Raw genomic sequence first — 23,818 nt, 5'->3', positions numbered from 1 at the left:
TAATTAGCTAATGTTAGCATGCTAACTAGCAGCCCGTGTCCACATACCATCTTTTTTTCATGATAGAAAATCTTTCACAGGGTGCTGGCACCTCATCCCAGCATTTCATCCAAAAAGTGCCTCAAGAGCTTTTTTTATGTTTCTTTGTCAACAATATCACCACTCATAACCACCGTTGTATTTTAGACTGGCATCGCTCTATTGCTTATTATCTATTTGGGCTACTATCAACTTTGTTCTTCACCGTGAGCACCACGACCTCATACTTTGTGTGGACGAGTTTGTCACTGCTCATTCTAACAGCCATAGGAGCAAGGAGGACGATCCGAAGGAGACAAGGCATACGGTGATAAAAGCACAACACTCACAAGCAATAATCGCTGTCTGCCAGAAATGGGTCTTTTTCGGTGTTTGTTATGATAGTGTCTGACATACAAATCTAAGGACAGACAGACATGGCTAAAACAAGCTTTGCCTCCATTTCAAGTTCAGAGATCTCCAACTTGAAGCGCTCAGAACGGCAGCACTAAAAGGTGGAGCGCTCAGAAAAAAAGCATGGCTACTGCCATCCATCTGTACACAGTGCAGTACAATATATTATAGAGAGATGAAATTGGATTTCTCTGGTTTCTCCTGCAAAACAAGAAGAATGAATGATGCAGCTTTCACTGGGAGTGCGGCAAACATACACATAAGATGCAAAAATAGACACAAAACAAGGTCCTGACAAATAATGCGATACCAAACGTAGTGCAATAGTAGAAAAAAATATAGATATAACTAATGTAAACAAGGGTGAAGTGAAGTAATAGAAGTGATTATTTAGTTTTACATGTTAAATATACTTTCAGTTATACTTTCAACAAGTTTTTCTACTCCAAGATCATTTTTATTCATAAAGAGAGACACAATCTCTGCACAACTTTCTTTCTCTCCCACTGTATCCACCTGCCAGTGTCCATTTAATAATAATTAGATCCTCTTCCAATAACTCGTGTCTGAGGGCAAATCACAAAGTGCCCTTTTTGGGCTGCGTGGCTGAAACTGTTATGACCTCCGTCACTGAAGGCGAGACGTTGTTAAAAAAGGTTAATTCACAGTGTAACTGTGTTCTTCACCACATCGATTTTATTACCACTTATGTCCTTACCAGGTGAAGATATCATTGCACCAAAGTAATTTGCTTATCATTATTTTCCATTCATCAATTCCACTGCTTGTCAAAAACCATGTGAGTCTATAACAATAATGGTACAGGCCATTAAACTCTGGCAGCATCGCTGTCTCTTTCATCTCGCTGCTCGTGGAAATGTTTTTTCCTTGATGTTAATGTATCTTTGAAATCGTAGCGCCGCTTCGCTCTGATGACTAAAGGAGAAGTCTGGATGCCAGAGGGTCTGACTTTAATAACCTACAGACACTGGAGGTGAGGTGGAGCACCGTGGAAAATAACACTGGAGGGAAATGGAGCGTGACCTACTGTACTATTAACCAGGAAGGTGGCACACTTTTCTTTTTATATCTCGGAGGTGTGAGAAAGGCTGAACGACGCTTTGCTGGGAGGCACCTGGCGAGAACACAGTTCCCACTCTGTTCCCTCAGTGACATCAGGAATCAGCTGCCACACAACAGAGTTGTGTTCACAGGTGTTGATTGAAGAAAGATAAAGATTAAAACTGTAAAAGCAAACAATGACCAAGTATCTGCCAAAAAGTAATGCTGGTACGTCTCTGATTTAATGACAACTGAAGTTCACAGATTAAAGAACAATATGTTCCTCTGCATCATTTACATTCTGCATGTTTGGACGGTTTTGCTCTGAGATCATAGTCCGCTTTGATGCCGGACTGTGATGTGTCAAAGCACGGTGGATGACAGAAAAAGGATGGATTGGCTTGTATCACAGCGCTGCTGCTGTGCACAGCCCACAACATTATGTAACGTGTGTTTTAATCCTACAGTGGTAAGAACCCACTTCATCTGTCATTGCTGAAAGATATGCAGTGGAGGAATGTAACCAAGCAGTGTTGTACCAAAGGGAATTTTCCACCAGCTTCATTTCAGTGTAATGTGGGTGTCACGTGCAAATGAACAATGTTCGGCTTCCCTCACATTGCAATGATACACAGCCTGTTTAAAAATTGGGTATTAATTCAAGGTTGTATTTCAGTTTTACTTTGTACTTCTACTCCACAACATCTCAGAGGCAAATATACTTTTTACTCAACTACATTTGTCTGACAGCTTTAGTTTCTTTCAGATAAAAAATGTTCACCATTTTCATCGAGATGAAATTCTCGTACTTCTTAGGCAAAATAAACTATTTAAAAAGCCTCTTGGATCAGCTGGAAATGCGTCATTACAAAGCTGAAAATTAGCTCATAAAACGTTTACTTTTATAGAGATCCACGCAGGACAGCGATGCTGCAAACATATGATGATCTTATAGAATATGATGCATTGCTGTAGCTCAAACTACTCAAAAGTATATAAAACATGTAAAGTGTGCTTTGGCGAAGAAAAAAAATCCAGTTAAAATCCAGTATCTGTGGCTGTTGCAGGTTTGTGATGAACTTACTGAAGTAAAGAAACTGAATACCTTTTCCATGTTACCTCTTTCTATACATGAATCTACATATTTCATATTGTAAATCAACAATGATGCATTTCTTGCACACGCTGCAGTAACTTCTATGCGAACAGAAGACTTAAATGTGATAAAGACGCTGTATCTTCATCCTGTTTTATCTCCTGATGTCCTCTACATGCTCTACTGGCTTTGATTTAATCTCTACTTTAAAAAAAACCTTACATGGTGTACTTTTTCTCTTCTGCTGTAGTTTTATCAGTATCATAATCTTCTGCTGCAGAAACGCCACATTCTCCCCACAGGCATCCTATCTTATCTGTCGCTCCTCAGATTGTTAATTCGACTCTAACTTTATAGACATGTACCCGAAGAGAAAGCCAAGCCTGACTTGTATTATGCTGTTCATTATGCAAAGACTGGCGAACTTAGGAGGATGTGACTGCTGCAAAATTTTGTTATTAGAGAAGTTTCACTTTTATTGGATCTCCAAACTGTTTGAAGCCAGAGCAGTCAAGAAAACAGCTTTGTTTTTTGGACTTCTACGCACATTATTTTTTCAGACATACTCTTAGTCTATCTGTTAACCTTTGGTCCAGACTTTAATGTCTTAACTAAGCACTGTTGTGCCTGATTACAGTCTCGCAAAGCTGCTAGCATAGCTGTAGATTTACCTCTATTACTTCTGTTAAAGAGGTTGTATTTTCAGCCTCGTTTGTTTGTTTGTTAGTTAGCAAACAAAACTACTCAACTCTTTAAAGAGTTAAATTTGGTTAAATGCACCAATGAAAGAATTAAACATATTTTTCAGCAGAACACAGACTGAGGAAAATAACCAGAATGAGGCTCTGACAGAGAGACAGGTGGGCTGCAGGTAAACAAGTTAACAGACAGTAATGGCTAGAAAGCTGCAACCGCTATACCAGCAGAGACAGTCTGACAAACTGCTGATAAGCAGGGGAATGGGTCAGCAGGGAGACTTGGAGGAGGCGACAGCAGGTGAGGAACAACAGAGTCTGAACCATTTCAGAAAAACCCACTAAAGCTAGGGAGGGATTGTGAACAATCTGTCCTTTCTCTCTCCGTGTATCAAATGTAATATGAAACGTGTCACTGTCTCATTAGCGCATCACAACAAAAGGAAATTACCTTCACAGCTCAGCCTGTCATATGCAGTGACTAGAGACACACAAACAGCCAAGAGGTTCAAAACACAGAATATACGGTAAGGAATCAAACACGTACACACACATTTGTACTTCTCTTCAAGTCTCCAGTTTTATTAATACAAATAAGAGCAGGCAAAACCAGTTACTCTGGTAAGAAAAAAAATCCATACTTCCACTTACTTGAAATAATTGAAATAGGAAAAACGTTTCAGTCTAGTTGTAATAAATTGAAATGACAATATGTTTTGTCAGTCATTAGTTTTCAGCCCCTGTGTGTTGAGTCTAGTTTCAGCCTCAACAACTTGGTGCTGCAGAATGAGCTGAATATAACAATAACCTTGGACACACTGCACAAAGGTACAGATTCATGCATTATTGGAGGTGCTTCACCGCAGTATGTGTTGGTTAGAGATAAGATTTTAAAGATGAAGACCAACTGATTGGTTTAGCAAATGCTCCCGTGGTTAACTTCTGATGGAGAACAGTGCACAAAGCTTTGCTACAGGAAGCATTTAGCATCGTCTCTCTCGCTGCCAGAACATTTGATACTGCAGGTTCATGTCCTGTACCTGATCGGCCGTATGTTTGATAAAACAAACAGAGCCCTCTCTCTCACTGAATGTGTTCCTCTTCTTCAGTGTTTCTTGTTTGTGTCTCTCAGCACTGTTGGCCTGATTCCCCGCAGGCTGACGCGTTTCCTCCAAACCAGTGATTTGCAACCTTTAATAACTGAGTCAGACTGAGTGGAGCATTACTAGCATTGCTCCCTGAACCCATGAGTCATGATTTACACTTTGTGTGCTGCAATGAATATTCATTCACAAATAAACAATGGCATCTCATTTGGCTGTACTCGACCGGCAGAGAGAGCCTCACAACAGCCAAACTCATGATGAATGAAAACATGATGGAGTTCAATCCTGCAGGTGGTACAGGGTGAAACGTTTGGTGAGCTGTTTGGAAAGAATTAAATTAAAATAAATTCTCATAATTAGAACATGCTTTAATAAGAAGCTTTTTGGCATTGGATATGAATTAACTAAAATGCATCCTCAGAGAGCTGCTAGCTGTTCTCTGAGGATGCTAAATCATGTTTCCTGTAATATTATAATATAAATTATTAGAATAAGAGAGTAAAATAAATTGCACCTGTGTGTGTGCTCTAAATTGTCAGCTGATGTTTTGTTTTGATAGTCTTTTATTTACAATGCCAATTATGCAGCGTTTCCCAGCAGCCATTGCAGCAGCAGCAGACTGAACAACTGAATAGAGAGTCACCATAACAACTTCTCTCTCTTTTCTTTATTTAGGACCGGTCACATCAGCGCCTACGTCCACATACGTTCGCACCGATCCAGTTCATTTAAACGGAGTCGTCTCTGTCGGTGGATTTCCTGTTTTTTGCTTTGATTTCAACTCTTGGTGAACTTTTAAGACATGAATTTGGGCTCCTGGCTCCTTCAGTTTCATATCGTTATTTACTCTCTGTGGACGGTGGAGACGGAGAATTATTCTTTTGAGAAGGCTCTGAATAATTTTGTCCCTGTTCTTGTCAATTAAAAATCTGATGTTTTCTTTATTGTTTGTTTTTCTGCTTTACTTTCCTTCTCCCTACTTGATTAGTTTTCTCTATTATATTACATAACATATATTTAGTCTGTTTCTCTGCTGTTTGTAGTTATTTGTCCTTGTTGCTTTTCTTTCTTTGCATCTTTCTCCTTTAGTCTTTCCTTCTGTCTTACTTCTTTCCTAATTGTTTCATCTCCTCGTCTTTCATGCTGTGTTTTCATTTTTTATTTATTTAATTATAATATGCACAACAATTACAGAGAAGCAGCCATTGGCAATACAAATCTTAGATCTCAGGTCCCCTCCAACAATGCCCATTAAAGGATAACAAAGGCGTGGCTCACAGTGTTAATCTGAGGGGGAAAAAACTCAAAAAAGTATGCTTTTGCGACGATGCCCTTATCAACGGTAACTGACGTATGAGCGCAGTGCAGCTGCGGCGATTAGCTGGCACACATACACACTGACATGCACTAACATGCATGCACTGCCGGACCGTCTACCACAACAAAGAACAGTAAAACACACAAAGAGGCAGTGACTTCATCCCTGCTCAGGACGCCATTACTCCACTCTATCTTTACATCGCAAATGCTCTGAATTTTGTGTAAAGAACCTCTAAATATGTAAAGTTAAAGGGATAAAATATAACTTATATAGAATATAAAGTAATATATATATTTGTAGAAGACATTAATTGAAAAGATACTAAATGAATGTAAAAAGGAATGTATTACATATATATGCATATATAAGTATATGAAATTAGAGTTTTTCTTCCTCAAACATAATATAATCAGCACAATGTGGAATTTGTTAGACAGCATGTGGGCATGCTGGATTTCAGAGGGTATTATTCATCTGGACAATGCTGGAAAGGCACAGGCGCGTGGTAAAGCTGTGAATTGTGGGTAAACAGGGAGTAGAGATGGCCGGATTCCCGTATTCTGGTGGTAAATCACAGCGAGGGCTCTGCAGGCAGCAGGAGGAGGAAGAGGCTCAGTGTGTTGTTGGGTAGAGAGATGAACTCGGAGGAAATAGCGCTAGATGAAAAGACAGAGGATCACCAAGGAGAGTACAGTTCATTTAGAGGGGGAGATGAATGTGTGTTCAAACATTCATGATGAGTCATTCACTGTTTGTTAAGATATACTGGTTTAGACCAAAGTGGTGGACCATGCATAGTTCCATGTGTGGCTAAAACTCTCTATCTTCAACATGGACGTTGCTGTTCTGACCTCGAAATCATCAAAGAAGTCCTCACTCGGTTTGACCAGCTGAAATGGCAAATGTTAGGGATTTTATCGGACTGATGAACGGGAGTGACAACAGGGTTCCTCTGGTTAGTTGTTGATGCACAAAGACTGAAGATACAATTAATCAATCAGAAAGAATTGATGATCCATGGAGACAGAGAAACGGCTTTGTTCTTGTGTTTCGGGGTGGAGCTGAAGTTATAATAAACTCAAAGATAGTCACCAACATGTCCTCACGCACACAGTGGGCGTGTGACTGTGGGTGTGAGAGGCTTAGTGAAGCGAGCGCTTTCTTTTTTCTTCTCATGTGGATAAGTTGTTTTATTAAAGCATGTCAGTCTGTCTTCCTCCTCCTCCCACCTCGTCCTGCTTCACTATTCTCTCTCCTCGGTTGATAAAAGTCGAGCTGTGCGAAGAGGAGTTCTCACCAGGGAAACACGTTCACATGAAAAAGTGATAATCACCACTTAAAAAATGTCCTCGAGCTTCTTTCAGAAATCTCACTCCACTGAGGACCGTTTCCCAGTTTTTTATTTTAACACTTCAGCACACACTTCTCTCAAATACTAGAGCTGGCCGGCCCTTCTGAAAGGAGTTTGCATGTTCTCCCCCCCGTGTCAGTGTGGGTTTTCCGAAGACAGAGGTTAAGTTTAATGATGACTCTAAATTCTAAATTGCCCGTGGGTGAGCGTGAATGGTTGTCTGTCTCTATGTGTCAGCCTGTGATAGCCTGGCAACCTGTCTCACCTGAATTGACTCGGTGGTGTTCTTAGTCAAAAATCACCAGCAAAATAGTTTGAGTCAGAGAATCGTCGTCCTGCTAAGTGTAAACACTGTGAAAAATGGAGTAGAACCAGCAACAGATGCTGATCAATGAACCTGCAGAGCCTGAACTCTGAGGCAAATATAAAATACAATCCCCTGTTAGATCTCCTAAGGGAAAAGACAGAGGGGAAAGGATCAGGAGACAGTAAATGAGTCAAATGTTTGGGATCAATTTTGTGGTATCTTCTCCTGCCAACATGCCCTCTGGTTTAGTCTGATATCTGCTCTTGTTATATTTGTTTACTCAGAAACATTTCCTTGGGGGATTCATTGAAGGTATCCTGAAAGTCAATATTTAAACTTAAAAAGCTTTTGATGAACTCCCAATTGTAGATACAGCCACAATTGATCTTTCTGCTGTGTTCACTAAAGTAAAATGCATTAGATTTCGCCTAAGGGAGGATTGAAGTGGAAACACAAGCTTTATAAGATGTAAAAACAAATCTTATGTCATCGACGTGAAAGAGCTGTTTGTTTTGTTTACAGAGAGTTGAGATAAGAGCCTGCAGGATGCTTATGGAAATAAATGAAACAGAATAAAAGCTAGAAGAAGATAATAATCAAGAACCAAAGAGTAATCATCATCATTATCAGACAGTCGGTGACTTCAGGAGGTAATGGAGGCCTGCCGCTGTGAGGGGAGGAGTAATCAGTAAACACAAAGTGCAGCCATGTTAGAAGATGAGCCTCGTCTCCTAAAACTTACATTCCCATAACGAGACTGCTTTGTCAGTTACTTTTCCTCAAATGTTTTTGACCTATCACGCATATCACTCGAGTCATAGTCTGTCAGTCAGGAGGAGGTTGATGTGGATGGATGGGTCAACAAATACAGGACTTTTGACCAGGAGAGAAAATATGTTTGCTTCTAAACATAATTGAAAAGGCAGTTTAGTTATAGGGGAACATCACTTTGTAGGAGACAGGGTTGACTGACAGCAAAACAATGACTTTAATGTCATCACCTCTTTCTCTTGTCAGGGTTGCGGGTGTCTTCTCAGAGAATTCATTCAATGTTTTCCGATTTTTGTTTCTACACATTTGCATTAATTACAACCTTGTAGCCACAGAAATAGGATACAGCAGCTCTGAGAGGACGTAGAGCCGTGCTGAATGGTAACATCAGCAGGTTAATATGCTTCCACAGAAAAATAACTAGAAAAACGATCATTCGATTAATGCTTTTCTTGGATTTGTTAGTCTCTCTGTCACACACAAGTTTGGATTAACAACCAGGCAAAGTGGACTGCCACGCTCCAGAAAGCCTGTTCACTGTGTGCTAATTAGTTTGTGACAATTTGATTAATTGCCCATTTGCTTCGGAGGAAGTCGAGATGAACTCTGGTGTCTGAGACAGAGCTGGAGAAAGGTATCGTAACTTTTTGCGTCACCAACAAATTTTATTGATCCTCCTCTGTCAGAATATAAACTGCTCCATAAAAAAACGTATGCTTTTTAGATAGTTATGAGACAGAAAGAGTTGGTACAAATGTGTGTTTGATTTAACTATTGCTGCGTTGGTGACTGAGCTTGCAGTCAGTTAAGCAAGATGGTTGGGTTGGTTCTTTCAATCCTTGTTGAACGAATTAATAAACAATCCACACAACAAAACGCCGCGGGGAGAAAATGTCCCAGAACTGAGAAAATAAAAGCAGTTAGTCGTAAGAGAGGTACATTCTGGTTGGCTTAAGACCCACTACAGTAACAATATGTCTTTATTAGAAATATCAGAAATATTGAAGACAGTTTGTAATGTTTCTAATGAGTGATGTCACATCACTGTAGCCAAGTTTATGCGCCGATAGCTTCACATTTCTTTTTTTTCATTTGAAAAGTTTGCCTCAAATTCTCTTGATAATTACATGGAAACATGGCTTGTGTCTGTAACACAAAACAGCCTTGAAGCAGCTCTGACACCGGGACGTTTGCTTTTCATGTACTTGTGAATGAACGTACGATTAGTAAAAGGAGACATTAATGGTTGTAAATTCCTGTCGTATAGATTTCAGGGAACAGAAAACTGTCACATTCAGTTCATCCTGTGGGAGAGGAGAGAGAATGAACGAGGGAAGGAGGAGAGGAGAGGAGGGGTAAAAAGGTATTGAGGAATGTTTTTTCTCCTCCCCCCCCCCCCCCCCTATCTGCTCATCTTCTCCTCTATGACACCACCTCATCTCTCTTTCTCTGTCAGAATTAGGAGGTACTGTGCAGGAATATACTATCAATGCTTTTCAAATCATCCAGAGCATATTCATTTTAGGAACCTCAACATACAGAAAAATATACATTTGTATAGAGAAAACAGTGGCAGCAAAAATGACTATTTTAGAGCTGTCCCTAAATGTCTTGTGTATTTCCAACCCTGGTCTCTCTTTACTCCCCTCTCCTCTTCTCCTTCTTTTCCCTCCTCCGACTCCTTCGCTTGACCTCATTTCTCCTCTCTCCTCCTTCCCTCTCCTCCTGTCACACCTTCACCCTTGTCTCCTTCCTTTTATGTCACCATATCCTCGTCCCCTGTTGTCCCTCCACCTTGAACTTTAAAAAAACTTTTACTGTCTATAGTGTCTTGTCAGGACCTTTTGCCTTTTTTCCCAAACCCCTCTCTCATTTCATCTCTCTCTCTCTCTCCTCTCTTCCTGTGTTCTGCCTCCTTCCTTTTCTCTGATTTGTAATTAATCCCCTCTTCTGCCTACGCCTATCTCTGGAGGGATTTGTGAGGAATCCTTTAATTACCTCGTGCTTACTAAAACCACTTAAAAACTAAACTTTTTACCGCTGATAACCTCGCCTAAGATGACCGTACCTCAGAGGAAAGTCTGAAAGGACATTTAGATTTATGCACTTTGGACAAAATTCTTACCGCCTACTCAGTTAGCATTAATAAGCCCATGTTTGAGATCTTCAAACTTTGCCAGGAAGTAAAGTATTTACTCAACGTTAACCTTAGAGTTTCTTCTCTGTGGCTGATTTTGCCTCATCTGTGTTTTTTTGGTGAGTGAGCCGAGGAGGGGAGAATATTTAAGAGATCTCCTGTTTGAATAATTTATAGCTTGAGTGAAACGCTTAAAAAAAGAGGAAATAAGTGTGTATTTAAAGGGTAACGATGTGTGTCTGTGCGTGTGTGTCTGTGTGTGTGTGTGTGTGTGTGTGTGTGGAGCAGCAGGTGCACCAATCAGAGCATTCATGCTGACTGACATTTCACGACCATGATTTGCACACAGAAAGCGGGCTGATGGATTATGACCCACCCAGAGGATTAAACATTCACAGCTTTCATGATCTCCTCAACACAAACAACACTCCCATCCATTAGTTCAGACACCAGGGAGGATTCACATTGTGGTGGTGGGGTGGGGGGGGGGGGAGGCTCATGTCAGAAATACATCAACCTAATGAGAGTGCAGTCTGTTGATTTCTGTAGGTTTATTTATTACATCTTTTATCTATGCTCTCAGCGTGGCTGTAGGGATGGCAGTGTTGGTCTAATAAATGTCCCACAGAAATATTCCTACTGGTCCTTTGAGTTTTCCTCCAGTGCCACCATAAGGTGGACATTTTTGATTTTTAACTATTTAGGAGGATTGTGAGGAATTGCGGTTCTGACATTCATGTTCCACTCAGGATGAATTTGAATAATCATCAGGTCAAAATTTTAATTTGAACAATTATTTGATTTATGACCAAATACCTTCAAAAATAATGACATTCCCATCATGTTAACACTAGAATAAAACAATGAACATGGTAAACATACCTGCTAAACATCAGCATGTTACACTTTTTAAATGTCCTCAATTTCTAACAGTGTCCCCACCTTTAAAATGTCCCCACTTTCCACATATTTCCCCACTTTTCAAATTTCCTCAATTTCTGAAATCTCTCCACTTTCCACAAATGTTCCCACTTTCTGAAAACATCCTCTCTATCCAAAAATGTCCGAACTTTTTTAAATGTCCAAAATGTCGTCTTAAGGCATTCAACCCAATTTGGTCCTCACAAAGATAGACGGAAAGGAGAAAACACAGATACACTTGTTGCTTGTTGACTGCTTACATGAACGGATCAACAAATATTCATATTACATTATTCAATCAGGCTAAGATGAAAGCTGACTTTGTAATTACTGTACTTTGTGTCTGTGCGTGTGTGTGTGTGAACAGCTCTTGGCCTGTGCTATTTTAAACAGCAGAAGACAGATGGGGAAAAGATAAATTCTTTACAAAGACAAACTGGATGGTTGGACAGTACTTGCTGTGGGCGAATCAGATTAGTACGATATCAGACTCTCTCTCCTCCCAAAGTTCCAGCTTGTGCTCTGAATTTATTTCAGTCTGAAGATGAATCATTAGTAATGAAGCAAAGGGAGAAGTAGGTTATTATTATAAAAAGCAGTGGTGTAGGGGGAGCGATGCTGTTAAGAACATTTGGTTGTTTGTGATGCAGAAAATAGCTAAAAATAATACGCCTGAAAATGTTCACTGACTCAGTTTTCTGCTGTTACTTTGGCTCTTCAGAGGCTGAATGAGGGCTGCAATATTTTAATATTATGATGGAAGCAGTACGGATGAATTTATATCACTGCTGCATTGATGTGTTTGTTACATTATAATACTGTAGGTGATTAAAGTTGTGCTGATTTGAACTCCTTCATATACTGTTGGGTAGTTAATCTACAGCAATGCATCGTATTCTATAAGATCATCCCATGTTTGTTAAGACCCTGTCCGGTGAAAACCACATCTCTAAAAACTCAATATTTCACGAGCTCACAAAAACAGTTTTTAGCTCTGTGACCATGCATTTTACAGCTGATCCAAAAGGCTTTTTTAAATAGTTTATTTAGCTTAAGAAGTAGGAGGATCTTCTCAATATTTTAAGGAACACTTTCATTTTCCATTTTCCACAAGCACTCAAACTCAGCACATCTGCAACTGTCAGACAACTGGAGTAAAAAGTACAATATTTCCCTTTGAGATTGGAGAATATAAGGTATAAAGAGGTATAAAGATCCATAAAATGAAAATACTTACGTACAATACATGAGTAATTGTACTGTAAGTGTACTGTAGATGCTGGTGAAACACCTGAATCTGTCTTGTAAGCCTTAAAACCAAATTTCAATTAAGTATAACAATATTTCAGCTAACTAGCTAACTTCTGTCCACAACAAAAACAAAAATGTGTGAATCTTGCAATCTTTGGCTCTAACTCGCACAAACAGCTTAACGCCTGCTGTTGTATGATCCTGATATCTCTGGAGCTGCTTTTTCCTGTCGCAGATAACGGGATTCCTAAGTTCAGCTGGTGTTATCACAGGGGACAGCACCCCTTTCTACAGCACTGGGGGGAGTATCGAATACGTATTTGTCTCGGAGAGATGGCTGCATCTGTTCCTTTTTAACATCTGGCTATCAGATTCCAATCTGCAGCTAATGCTTCTTATTTGCATTTAAACTTTTTAGACATCAGATAGCTGTAAATGAAGTCAAAGTCAGGATATCTTGATCTCTGCTGCTTCAATTTAGGCCGTGTGTTTTTAAAAAATATATCTCTTGTGAGCAGCTGAACCTTTCCTAAATGAAACAGAAAAAACAGGACGCTGATGAGGGGAGTAATTGCAATATCATTACTTCTTTTCTGGAGGGTTGATGTGTGTTGACATATGATGGCAGTGTATCCTGAAAACCTGTCTCTGACCAAGAAGTAACAAAATAAAAGAGAAAAACGAAGAAAAAAAACCACCCCTAAGACTGAGGCATCATGCATTATTAATACACTATCAATATGGCAGTTCTGGTTGAAAAACAAGGCAGGGAGAGTTGGATGAATGTAAACACAGGTTGTACAGTAACCATGTTTCTACAGCAGACGAAAACACGGTCTCTGAATTCCTGCCTCAGCCTGGTTTCTCCCAGTAACCCACTGTATTTTGTGAATCAAAACACAACCAGCTGTTGTCTCAGGGGAATCTGAAATTATTTGGGTTCAGGGACTTCAAAGACCTCGGGGCTGAACAGGTTAGAACCCCTGGTGTACAAAATATGAAAAATGAACACAGAATTGAAGCCTTGTGTCCATGTTCGCTCTTTATCTACACAAACATTTATTTATCCACTTGAATAAATAAAAGTCTTACACGAACAGAAAACGCTTCGTCTCCAGTTTTTCTTTTTACTTTCATTTGAAAACAATGAGAAAAAAAATCTGTGTTCGTTACAGTTGACATACAAAAGAAACATGACGAACCATCAAACATCAAATTCCAAAATAGACACTATAGTTAAAAAACAAAACCCTCCAAACCAACCCAGAGTCAAGTTTGTGGATCCAAAGTTACGTCAGCAGAACGGTGTCGATGGTCTTCACATCACTGCAACAGCAACAGAACTACACACAGAGCTACGTCATCTGAGTGGGTCCAGATCCATTTAAAAAAAAAAAAAACCCAGACTGGGACTGGACCAGCATGAGCAACACAACAAAGCCAAACAAGATGGTTCTTCATCTGCCACGGCTGAACTCACACATATACAAAGATGGCTGATTCGGAATCCTTTTGCATTAATAAAGGAAAATTCAGTTTGTTTGTCTGTAACGTCCTGGGTTTCATTTCCGTGGTTTTGTTGAAAATGACAATAAGAAGGCCGGGTAGTATCATCATTACAGTTCAGCCCAAAGGAGCGGGAACATGAACCATCAATTTACAGCAAAGTCCAAAGGTAGAAAAGTTTCAAATCTGGTCCAAAATGTTTATTATACATTGAACAAAACATCTTGAACAAAAAACTAAATTGAGATTGAGAGTTCTGGAACGAGCCTACAATTTTCAATAATTGTTTTCACTGCTAATGGATTTTAACCAAAACTTATTGCAAAAGAAAACAAAGGCAAATATTAAAATTACATCACAACCTGTGTCTTGTAAACACCAATTAGAATTAGGACTTTAAGTGCAGCACAGATTTTCTATGAAATGGAGAGCTATTACCAACATTTTTTGGTTTCAGTTTCACCTCCAAGTAGTTTTAATAAATTGGCAAAACTGATCGCCACGCCTCCAGATCTCTTTAAACTTCATAATGGATAGGAATAAACCCCCAAAATATGAAAATAAGCCCCAGATCAAGGAATAAACTCCAACAGATGGAAGCTGAAGAATCTGAATTTTCTGTTTCTACGTTAATGCAGGTTGTGACTCAGCAGGTATAGGAGAAAATGCATCACTGCTGAATGTTGCTGTACCACTGAAAGCAGCCACCTGCTGAGCTAATATTTCTCTTCAGTGCTGTTGGTAATGAGCAGCCTCATTGTTGTCCTTCTCTAGGCCACAGCATATTACCTGCTGCTGTAAATAACAGCTGTGGTAATGACAAAAAACCTCCCTGTTGCTTGCTTTGGCTGTTTTTCTTCTTCAAATAACTTATAGTCCGTCTGTATCACATATAGTGCAACAATCATCATGATATCTCTCTATACCTCTTAATAAACCCTGAGCAAGCTCTATCCATCTCATTACATCTGAAGAGTTCTGGTCCAAATGAAATACTCCAAAAAGTAAAGCTGATATGATTTGTGGAATAAAGTTTCCAAACATGATTATTTTTAAAGAAGCTATTACCCTAATAAAATCATCATTTTCAAAGCAGGGTCCAGTAGATGGATAATTAACATTTTGCAAGTGAACTCCTCATTACATCCTACTTATCAAAGCCACGACAAGCAGGAAACATCAGGGAACTCATTTGTGGTGAATTTTGGTGAGTGAATGTTTTTTACGTCCTTTACGTTCCACTTTTACTCCACATTCATTTCCGCCCTTCATCCTGCGTCTTGCCTTTGGTTTTTAAGGCCTCTGTTAGTAGTCGTCGTATGATCCATGGATGTATTAACAGAGCTAGAACTAATCAGCAGCCTACTGCAACACAAATAAACCCTGTGTCCCAAAAAGCACTTTCTCTTTAGACTGCGTTTATAAAAGCAGCGGTCTCACCGCATGTCCACGATGCCATTCTTGCTTTTTGTGTCATTTAATGCCACGTAGTCTCAATGTAAACAACACATACGTGTAAACATATAAAAGAGAGAAAGACTATTCACATTGGTTGTGACGGGGGGTGGATGAGTCAACCAAATGGAGGTCTTTCAACCAGGAGAACAATGTTCCTGTCCCAAAGAACTTACGTTTGTGAGGTTTTTTACATTCGCATGTGGTGTTGTTTATGTTTTAAGTTGTTTATGTACTTATTTCAAACCCAGCCGTGATGTTTTTCCTAAACCTTAATACGTGGTTTTGTTGCCTAAACAAGCAAGGGGCTGCGTTGGTGTTGGCTTGCTGTTTTTAATCCAGCATTCCTAGCTATAGCTACAAAAAAGAATGCTCTGTAATTCATACGTACCCCACAAAATTAAATCCATGTAATCATGAACTAGACGGCAAAAAAACATCACAGAGTAGGCGGGAGAGGCAGCAGATCGGTCAAACAAAAAATGATCTGTACCCCAAGGAGACCGCTGTTTGTTGAAAAACGAGAAATGTGAAACGAGAAATCAGCTTTGATTTATTTGTCCTTTTGCTTGTATACTTCAGTGACGGCATAACCATAGTTATTTATACCCAAACAATGATCTTTTCCTAAACCTAACTAAGTATTTCACAATATTTGTAGTGGCACAGGACGATTAAATCTGGTTTTAACTGATGCCACCATGAGACGGCAATTGGGCACAGTGGTTTGCGACTCTGGAAAGTTATCAGGACACACTAAATATGATTTTAGTTTGTTCATAAGCAAAAACTCTAATTCATGCAAATGTGGTGAGTGAATGTTTTTTTCCGCAGTGTTTATGAGCGAACGTGTGTCGCATCTGCTCATGTTTTTCCTTTGACTTTGTTTGCAGTCATACAGCATCTAAAATTCATGTAGCGTTCAGTCTGAACAAGAGCTGTGATCAAATACAAGTCCACAGGTCTGAGCGCACCTTGTTAATGCATCCATGGTTCAGGACTACCTTCATGCATTAATCCAGCTTCTGTGCTTCCTGCAGACGATGCTCTCTTCGGCCTCATTAGATCCACATTTAAAACAATATCTATACTCGTGGCAACCAACTACTGGACCATTTGTTACAATCTGTTAAAAACTGAAGAAAAAACATGATGCGTCTGCAAAACAAATGCCAATTTTCTGCACTGTTAGTCTGAGAAGAACACATTCAAAAGTATGACTTTCACAGTGGAAACATCTGCAGTTAAATCCTCTTAATTTTTCCTGTCAACGTAATCTCAATTTACAATCTTCATACTGCATCACATCTGTGGAAATAATCCTTGTGAATAACAGAATTTATTGACCTCAACAATCATTTACATTTATTCACATACATCTGCACAAAATACAAATATAGATTTATCCACATCTCTCTGTAACATCATTATCTTGTGAGCATCTGTTTTCAGACGTAATATATATTTTTCTTGTTATTTCCAACAGAAAATACAGAGGAAGCAGGAGCCTTTCCTTCCCCTATTTGGCAGCTTTATCTGACCTCTGCAAGAGTCTGGAGTCCCGGTGCGCCAGGCTCATCATGGATCTCCCTCCCCCGACTCTAACATCTAATAAGGTCGCAAGAAATCCACTTTAATCCCTGTTGTTCCAACCAAAAGGTATGATGGGAGGAAGAGGCCACTTGACTAGCAACAGGGAGCCAGCGAAATGAGAGGGGGGCGAGGTCACTGCAGCTGAGCATCCGTCAAACAATTAAATTATGTGAAGAATCGACTACATTTTTTACCCTTTTGTCCAAAGAGATTGTCAGAGAATAGGTAAGATATGCCACCTTTTGCACTGGCCATATGCCCATGGTACATGGTCTGTTCCCAGACTGGAAGATATTGATTGATTCAATATCTTTACAAAAGAAGTGAAAAACAAACAATGTGTTTTCTGAGAATAATTTCATGTGCTGGCAGTGTGGAGGAGTCTCTAAAACTTTTATACATTTTATTCCGTGAAAGAAGCACTGATTGACTGATTCTTTTTAGGTTATCAAAAAGAGTTTTGTTGTAACAAAGAACTCACTAACTTGATTCAGCTGATTCAGACCCTTGTGATGAGGAGTGGATCAGGAAATGTAAAAGTTCAGACTATAATTTCTTGAGAGGTTGGGCAACTCATGACCTCAGTGTTTCTTAAATCCTGACTGGGAGGCACTTTGTCTTTGGCACTTTAAACCTCAAACCCTTCGCTTTATGTCAGTATGGTGTGACCACAGAAGTGAAATGTTTTATATAATTCGTGAGTTTCAAAGGATCAACCTTGAAGCAGGTTTTTATTCACACACAGCTCTCGTCCTTGCCGCCGTGACTTTTGTCCGGCATGAACTTCTCCGTTTCCTGTCCAGGTAAAGAGAAATCCGCCACTTCGCCACGAGAGTGAGCCACTCCGTTTCGTAACTTCTCGATGTCGCCCAGGGACAGCTGGGTGGAGCTGTAGGCCAGCGGCGGGATGGTGTTCACCAGTATGAGCTGAAGAGGCTTCTTCTCCGGCTGGTACTGGCAGCGGACGTAGCGCAGGAATGCTGCTCGGTATGTTTTATTAAACAGTGTGTATACCAGCGGATTGACCGCCGAGGACAAATATCCCACCCACACGAAAACGTTCAGCAGGCCTCCCATGAGTGCTGCGTCGCACACCGCCGGGTCACACACCACCACCAGCACGTTAGTGATGAAAAAAGGGCACCACATGACCACAAAGAGAAAAAACACCACCCCGAGGACCTTAGACGCCTTCTGCTCGTTGCTAATGGACTGCATTGTGCGGCGTCCGAAGAGCGAACCGGAAATGCTCCCGCGGGCGCCTCCCAGGCCACCGCTGCTTCCTCTGCCACTGGCCTCGCGGCTTATCGAGCGCCTGAAGAGTTTCTCAGAGGACAGCGAGGTTTGCGGCAAGAAGCTCAAGGTGAATGTCGTGCTCCATTTAGGCCGCGGGACCAGCTGGTCCAAGCAGAGGGTGGCTTCGTTCTGCAGCGCTTTGATGGTCAGGAAGTAGGTGACGACCATGATGGTGAGGGGCACGAAGAAGGCCACGAAGGAGCCGACCAGCACAAAGTTGTTATCTGTCAGCAGGCAGCTGCCATCTTTGAAGACCTTAGAGTGGTCTCTGAGTCCAAGAACAGGAATCGGCATGGAGATCCCTGCAGAGAGGAAGGAAGCAGCACAGAGATGGGAAGAAAATTACAAACCCAGAACAATCTCTGTCATTTATGTACATGTTTGTGGTTGTTTGTGTGAAATGAAAGCTTGATTTTCTGCAGGGGTGGAAGAATTAGGGTTAGAAACACTCCTACACTACGACATCGGAAAAAATAAACCTTTTTAATTTTTGAACTTGGAAAAGACAAAAGCAATTGAAAAGAACAAATTAATCCAATTGGAAGTTTGAAGAATTTCAAGCATTTAAAGGACATAATATTTAAGTGGTCAGAATGGCCCTAATCTTTTTGCTGAAGATTTATCTGGTGAAGGAGAAAAGATGAAGGTACTTTCACACTGGTGCCAACAGACAAACTTAATAGCTAGACTCTGAACACAGGGCAGATAGAAAATATTATTTTCACTGGTAAACAGAGTTCGGTACACAGAAGTTCTGTCCAAAAATAGTCCAAAACGCCATGCTAAAGGCTTTAAATATACAGAAGCAAGGGCTAAATCACAATTTTAAGTCATTGGGAACAAAAGGCTGGAGGACGAACTGGAAATAAACAAGGGGATCACAAAGACCAGATACACAGGGGAGGAAGGGTAATGAGGTACAGGTGAAACGAATCAGGACAAGGTGGGTAATACCACAGGCGGGAAACATACAAGGACAGAAAGTGAATCATCTGAAACGAGAGACAAAGGCGAGTCTACCAAAATGAAACATGAATGTGCATTTATACTTAACATAGTTCAGTTAAGTTGATGACATATATCTTTTGGATGACAGCTATATAGGGAGCAAAAAAACATTTCAAGCGGATGATACACACTTTATGATGATGTTGATGGTTTTTATAATTGTTCATTCATGCCATTTTTTTCAAAGTTCTGTCAAAGTTTCCATTAAGTCTGGGGCTAAAGCTTTTTTTTTTCCCATTTGGCTGTCTGTCACGGTGAGGGAGGAAAGTGCAGTTTGGCCTCCACCTCTCCCTGTCAACAGCCTCTCCTCTGTGGGTTGAGTCCGAGGTCCGACCATCTCCGCCTCTCTCTCTGTGTCCGACCCTGCGATCAATACAGCAGTTCAACTTGTATCGTTCTCTGTATCAATCTTTAACCTACATTTCTGAACTGTTTTCTCAAAGGTGAAGTCCAGGAAATAGAGCCGTTTTCAGTCTTGATCTCCCAGGTGAAATATGCTGCCTTTATTATTTAGTTTCCACAACCTAAATTATTATTATTCTTCTTGCTGTTTTGTCGTTTTTCTTCAGATTTTTTATATATTTGCCTCTGTGGCCACACTCTATTATGAAAGGTTCTGGATAAGCCGGGTATGATAGCTGCACACACCGTATCAACAGGAACTCATATAACTCCTCATAACAAATATGAAGGAAGTGAGGAGAGAGAGAGATAGAAATAATGCAGGGGAGAGGAAGAGGAGGAGGGCGAGGAGGTTGGAGATTGACAGACACAGCGAGGGTGGCCAGTAATGGCTGCTGCACGTCGGGAGCAGTCGGGTCAAAGACGGATAATTCTCATTAAGTCGGGATGGTTTGACAGAAAAGCAGCTGGAGGGATTCAGTCGGAGGGTTTTTCAGTTAACAAATGTTTATTTTATTTTTTACCTTACGCCTGTTTCATACTCTACATAAAGACATCATGAGTACTGACATGCTGATGAGACAGAGCCAGGCTAGAGGTTTCCACCTGTTTCCAGTCTTTATGCTAAGCTAAGCTAGCTGTCTCTGGTTCTTGACCTACTCACCGACCCAACTGTTTCAATATTCTTTATATAATCAGCGATAGCCGTCGCAGCAATACCGGCACACGACATCCTCCAAACTGCAGACACTCAAACTGCATCAACTTTTCGTCGAAAGACTCTTTAAGAAAGACGACGAGAAACTGTTTGATTGACAGGTGATCTAAGCACCGCAGTGATGGGACCCACCAGACCCCGAAGCTCAGGGACAAACACTTTTCTGGCATCTGCTGTTATTAAAACTCCACGGTGATAATATTCAGGCTAAATGTGGAGTCGCCGCAGGCTCCTCATTACAAAATGAGATTTAGAGGGTGAATACAGGCTGTCTGCTGTGAATATGAGGGTCTGTGTGTGTTTAAAAACGCAGCTGATTCGTTTTCTGACTAATCCCGGTCATATTATTCAACATTAGAATGTTTAAATGTTCTGTGTGATTGACTGAAGGTGAAGAGAGAGGTGGAAACAGACTTTTCATGAGAGTTGTATACAAAGAAAGAAATATTGTGACTGTCTGCTTCATATCCAGCGGATCAAGTGTGATTTGTCGAGGTGACATCGTTGATTTGAGTGCCTGGATTCACTGTGTTCTTCAGATAACCCCCGCTTGAGCATCCATCCCCCCAGACTTCTACATAATCCACAAATCACAAGCTAGTTTTTGTCAGTTTTTTTCCTTCCTCTCTTTCTCTCCCTGATGGCAACTCTCTGCTCTAAATACATGAAATCAGAGACATGAGATGGTGGAGAGAAAAAAGAACTTGACAGAAATGGGAGAGAAGAAGAAAGGGCATCAAGTGAGGAAAAAACAGAGGGGAGGGGGACACTTTAGACACAAAGGAGCTGACGGGGGAGAGAGAGGAGATGGAGACTTTCAGGGTTTTATTTCAGAATGCAACAATGGAACTCAAGAAGAAAAAAAACGCGGCTTGAAAACTTAAATCTTTACTGAAAACTCTTCATTTTGAGAAAATTGCTCTTTAAAGTGCTTTTTATTGCACTGCAATCAAGCTGTGATTTACTTCAGTTGTCTGTACCTGGTGTAACTGTGAGGTGAGACATGTAATCATTCAACATATATTTATATTCAGAATGACTAATACTATCCAGGGATGTCATTATCATTGATATCCAGCATGAATAAATGTCCATAACTCTGCTTATGAATCGAAACAATATGCAGAAATCACCTGACAATTATTAAAAAAAGTTTTCTTCGGTATTAAAGTAATCCAGTGATAGTTGTCTTTACATCTATAAACTGCAATCGAGCACACACCTACATACACACTCAAACACATACTGACACTAGATGCCCATCATGCATACTCTCACACTGACAGAGAGAGACACATACACTCAAATGTCCCAGAACATTCCTCGTCTTTCGGTCCTGATGAGATCAGTTTCTGGGTCATAACAATGAGGGAAAGAAAGATGAGGGTAAAGGAAAAGAGCATCTAAACCCCACAGATACATAAAAACTCAAGAGAGTCAGGCACAACTGTGAATACACCAACGGTACTGTCAGACACAAATGTCTTGAAGCCCCAGATTATGATCATTTTGTGATGAATGCCAATGTTTAAAAAAAAAATTGCTTTCGACGTTATCTGCACAGAGAAGATCGGAGAAAGATTGTTGTTATGTTAAAATAAACTATGGTTCGACACATTGGGACATATGCTAATTCGGTGTCTGAGAGTTAAGCTCCTCATATTGATGCCACTCTCATGTCTGTGTGATAAATATGAAGCTGCAGTTAGCAGCCAGCTAGCTTTCTCTCCAAAATGCAGTGGAGCAGAAGTATCATAAAGCATAAAAACGAAAACTTCAATATTTTACTAGAATACTTAATGAGCAAATACTTTTTCTATTTACGATGAGATATTATGATTTAACTGATGTAAAATGTTGATTACAAATTACTCTAAATAAAATGTGTTTCTAATCATTTTAATAAGTGAAAATATTAACCATCTGTGTGTGAGTCAAAACAGACAGATTGTGTGTGCGTGTGTGTGTGTGTGTGTGTGTGTGTGTCGGTTGGTCTCCCTCCAGTTTCTGCATGAGGCACTGTAACACTCCCACTGGGAAACACCGTGCCGTCTGTCTGCCTGCACACACACACACACGCTGTTTGGGCTGCTGCTTCTAACCCTGTTATATAGCAGCACGCGCTGCAGTGTGTGATTTTATTGATGTGAAACACATCTGAGCTGCTGCATGCAGAGTTTGACTCTATTTATTGATAGTGGTGGAAGAAGTAGGTACTCAGATGCTTCATTTAAGTAGAAACACCACAGTCTAAAAATACTACACGTAATATTATTGTAGAATATTATATTTTAATGTTGTAGTTCATCAATATGGAAAGAAGTTTAGACAATTTTAATTTGTTTACTTGTCTACTGCTTCGTATCATATGTTTTTATTGAATAGAAAGTAACTATACGTGTCAAATACATGTAGTGAAGTAAAAGATATAAAGTAGCAAAAAATGGAAATACTCAGATGAAGTCGTCTATTGACAGAAATGTATTATAATATTCATAACTATATTTTCATTGGTGTACAATCACGTTCTCTGAGAATGAGCCCTTCATATCTAGAGAGGGCCTTTCTCGTTTTTACTTAAACCACCATAGGTTCTCTCGTTTCCACACCAGTGAATCAATATTTGTCGTCTTCGTGCTCAACAAGCAACTCTGGAAATTCATAACAGTGTTTACACTTTGTTGTTTATCCTGCAGAAGCAGATGGAGCCTCACATTGATACAGTTTCACAGACGAACATGCTGAGATACTGACTCTTAATAGTTACTGATACTGACTGTTTATTACTGTTTTCTCCTCTCTTCCCATTTTCACTTCCTCTCTCTTCCTCGTCCATCCCTTTCTTTCTCTTTTGATTTTTTTTTAATTGTTGGCACTGCAGTTGCAGTACAAAGTAGGAAAGAGTTGCCAATATGAAATATAAATAAAGGCAAAAAACAATCCAAATGCAAAAAATGCAAAAAAACAAAAGGCTAATGGTTAAGATCATACGGTCTTCGTATCTCAAGTTCCTTATTGGTGAGTTGCATATAGATACGTATGAGAAGTGGTATGCACAATAACAAATCTCAAGAACAGATATGTGTATTTAAGTCAACATCTTTGATGATGTCCATCTTATTACGTGTATTTCCCGTAATTCAGAAAGTCATAATGATTATTATCCAAAAAGTATTTATCTCAAAGCAACGCATTAACCTTCTTTCTGTGAGACAACAGTGCTAACCACTGAGCATCACGCTTCACCAGCAACAACCAAAATGGGCTCAACGTGCTGCCTACATAGCCTCCTGACCCAGCTCGACAGGCAGCAGCCTCACAGGAGCAGAATGTAGCAGCAAACAACATCAGAAGATCTGAAGGGGAGAAAAAAAGACTACAAATATTGAG

The 23,818-nt window shown here is 40.1% G+C and overlaps 1 protein-coding gene across 2 annotated transcripts in view; it reads right to left on the bottom strand.

Moving 5' to 3' along the window:
- Positions 1-12,953: 12,953 nt before the first annotated feature.
- Positions 12,954-23,818, bottom strand: part of htr2aa (5-hydroxytryptamine (serotonin) receptor 2A, genome duplicate a) — a 41,848-nt gene continuing 30,983 nt past the window's right edge. For both annotated transcript variants that reach the window (XM_031873327.1, XM_031873328.1), the window contains one exon: positions 12,954-18,602. In XM_031873327.1, coding sequence (XP_031729187.1) covers positions 17,740-18,602 — 863 coding nt within the window. In that variant the 3' untranslated portion in view covers positions 12,954-17,739. The remainder of the gene's footprint in view (positions 18,603-23,818) is intronic.

The sequence above is a fragment of the Anarrhichthys ocellatus genome, unplaced genomic scaffold, assembly GCF_004355925.1.
Source record: "Anarrhichthys ocellatus isolate YVR2014 unplaced genomic scaffold, GSC_Weel_1.0 scaffold71, whole genome shotgun sequence".
Classification (NCBI taxonomy): domain Eukaryota; kingdom Metazoa; phylum Chordata; class Actinopteri; order Perciformes; family Anarhichadidae; genus Anarrhichthys; species Anarrhichthys ocellatus.
The sequence above is the reverse complement of the archived record's forward strand: the minus strand, read 5'-3'. Positions and strand labels throughout refer to the sequence as shown.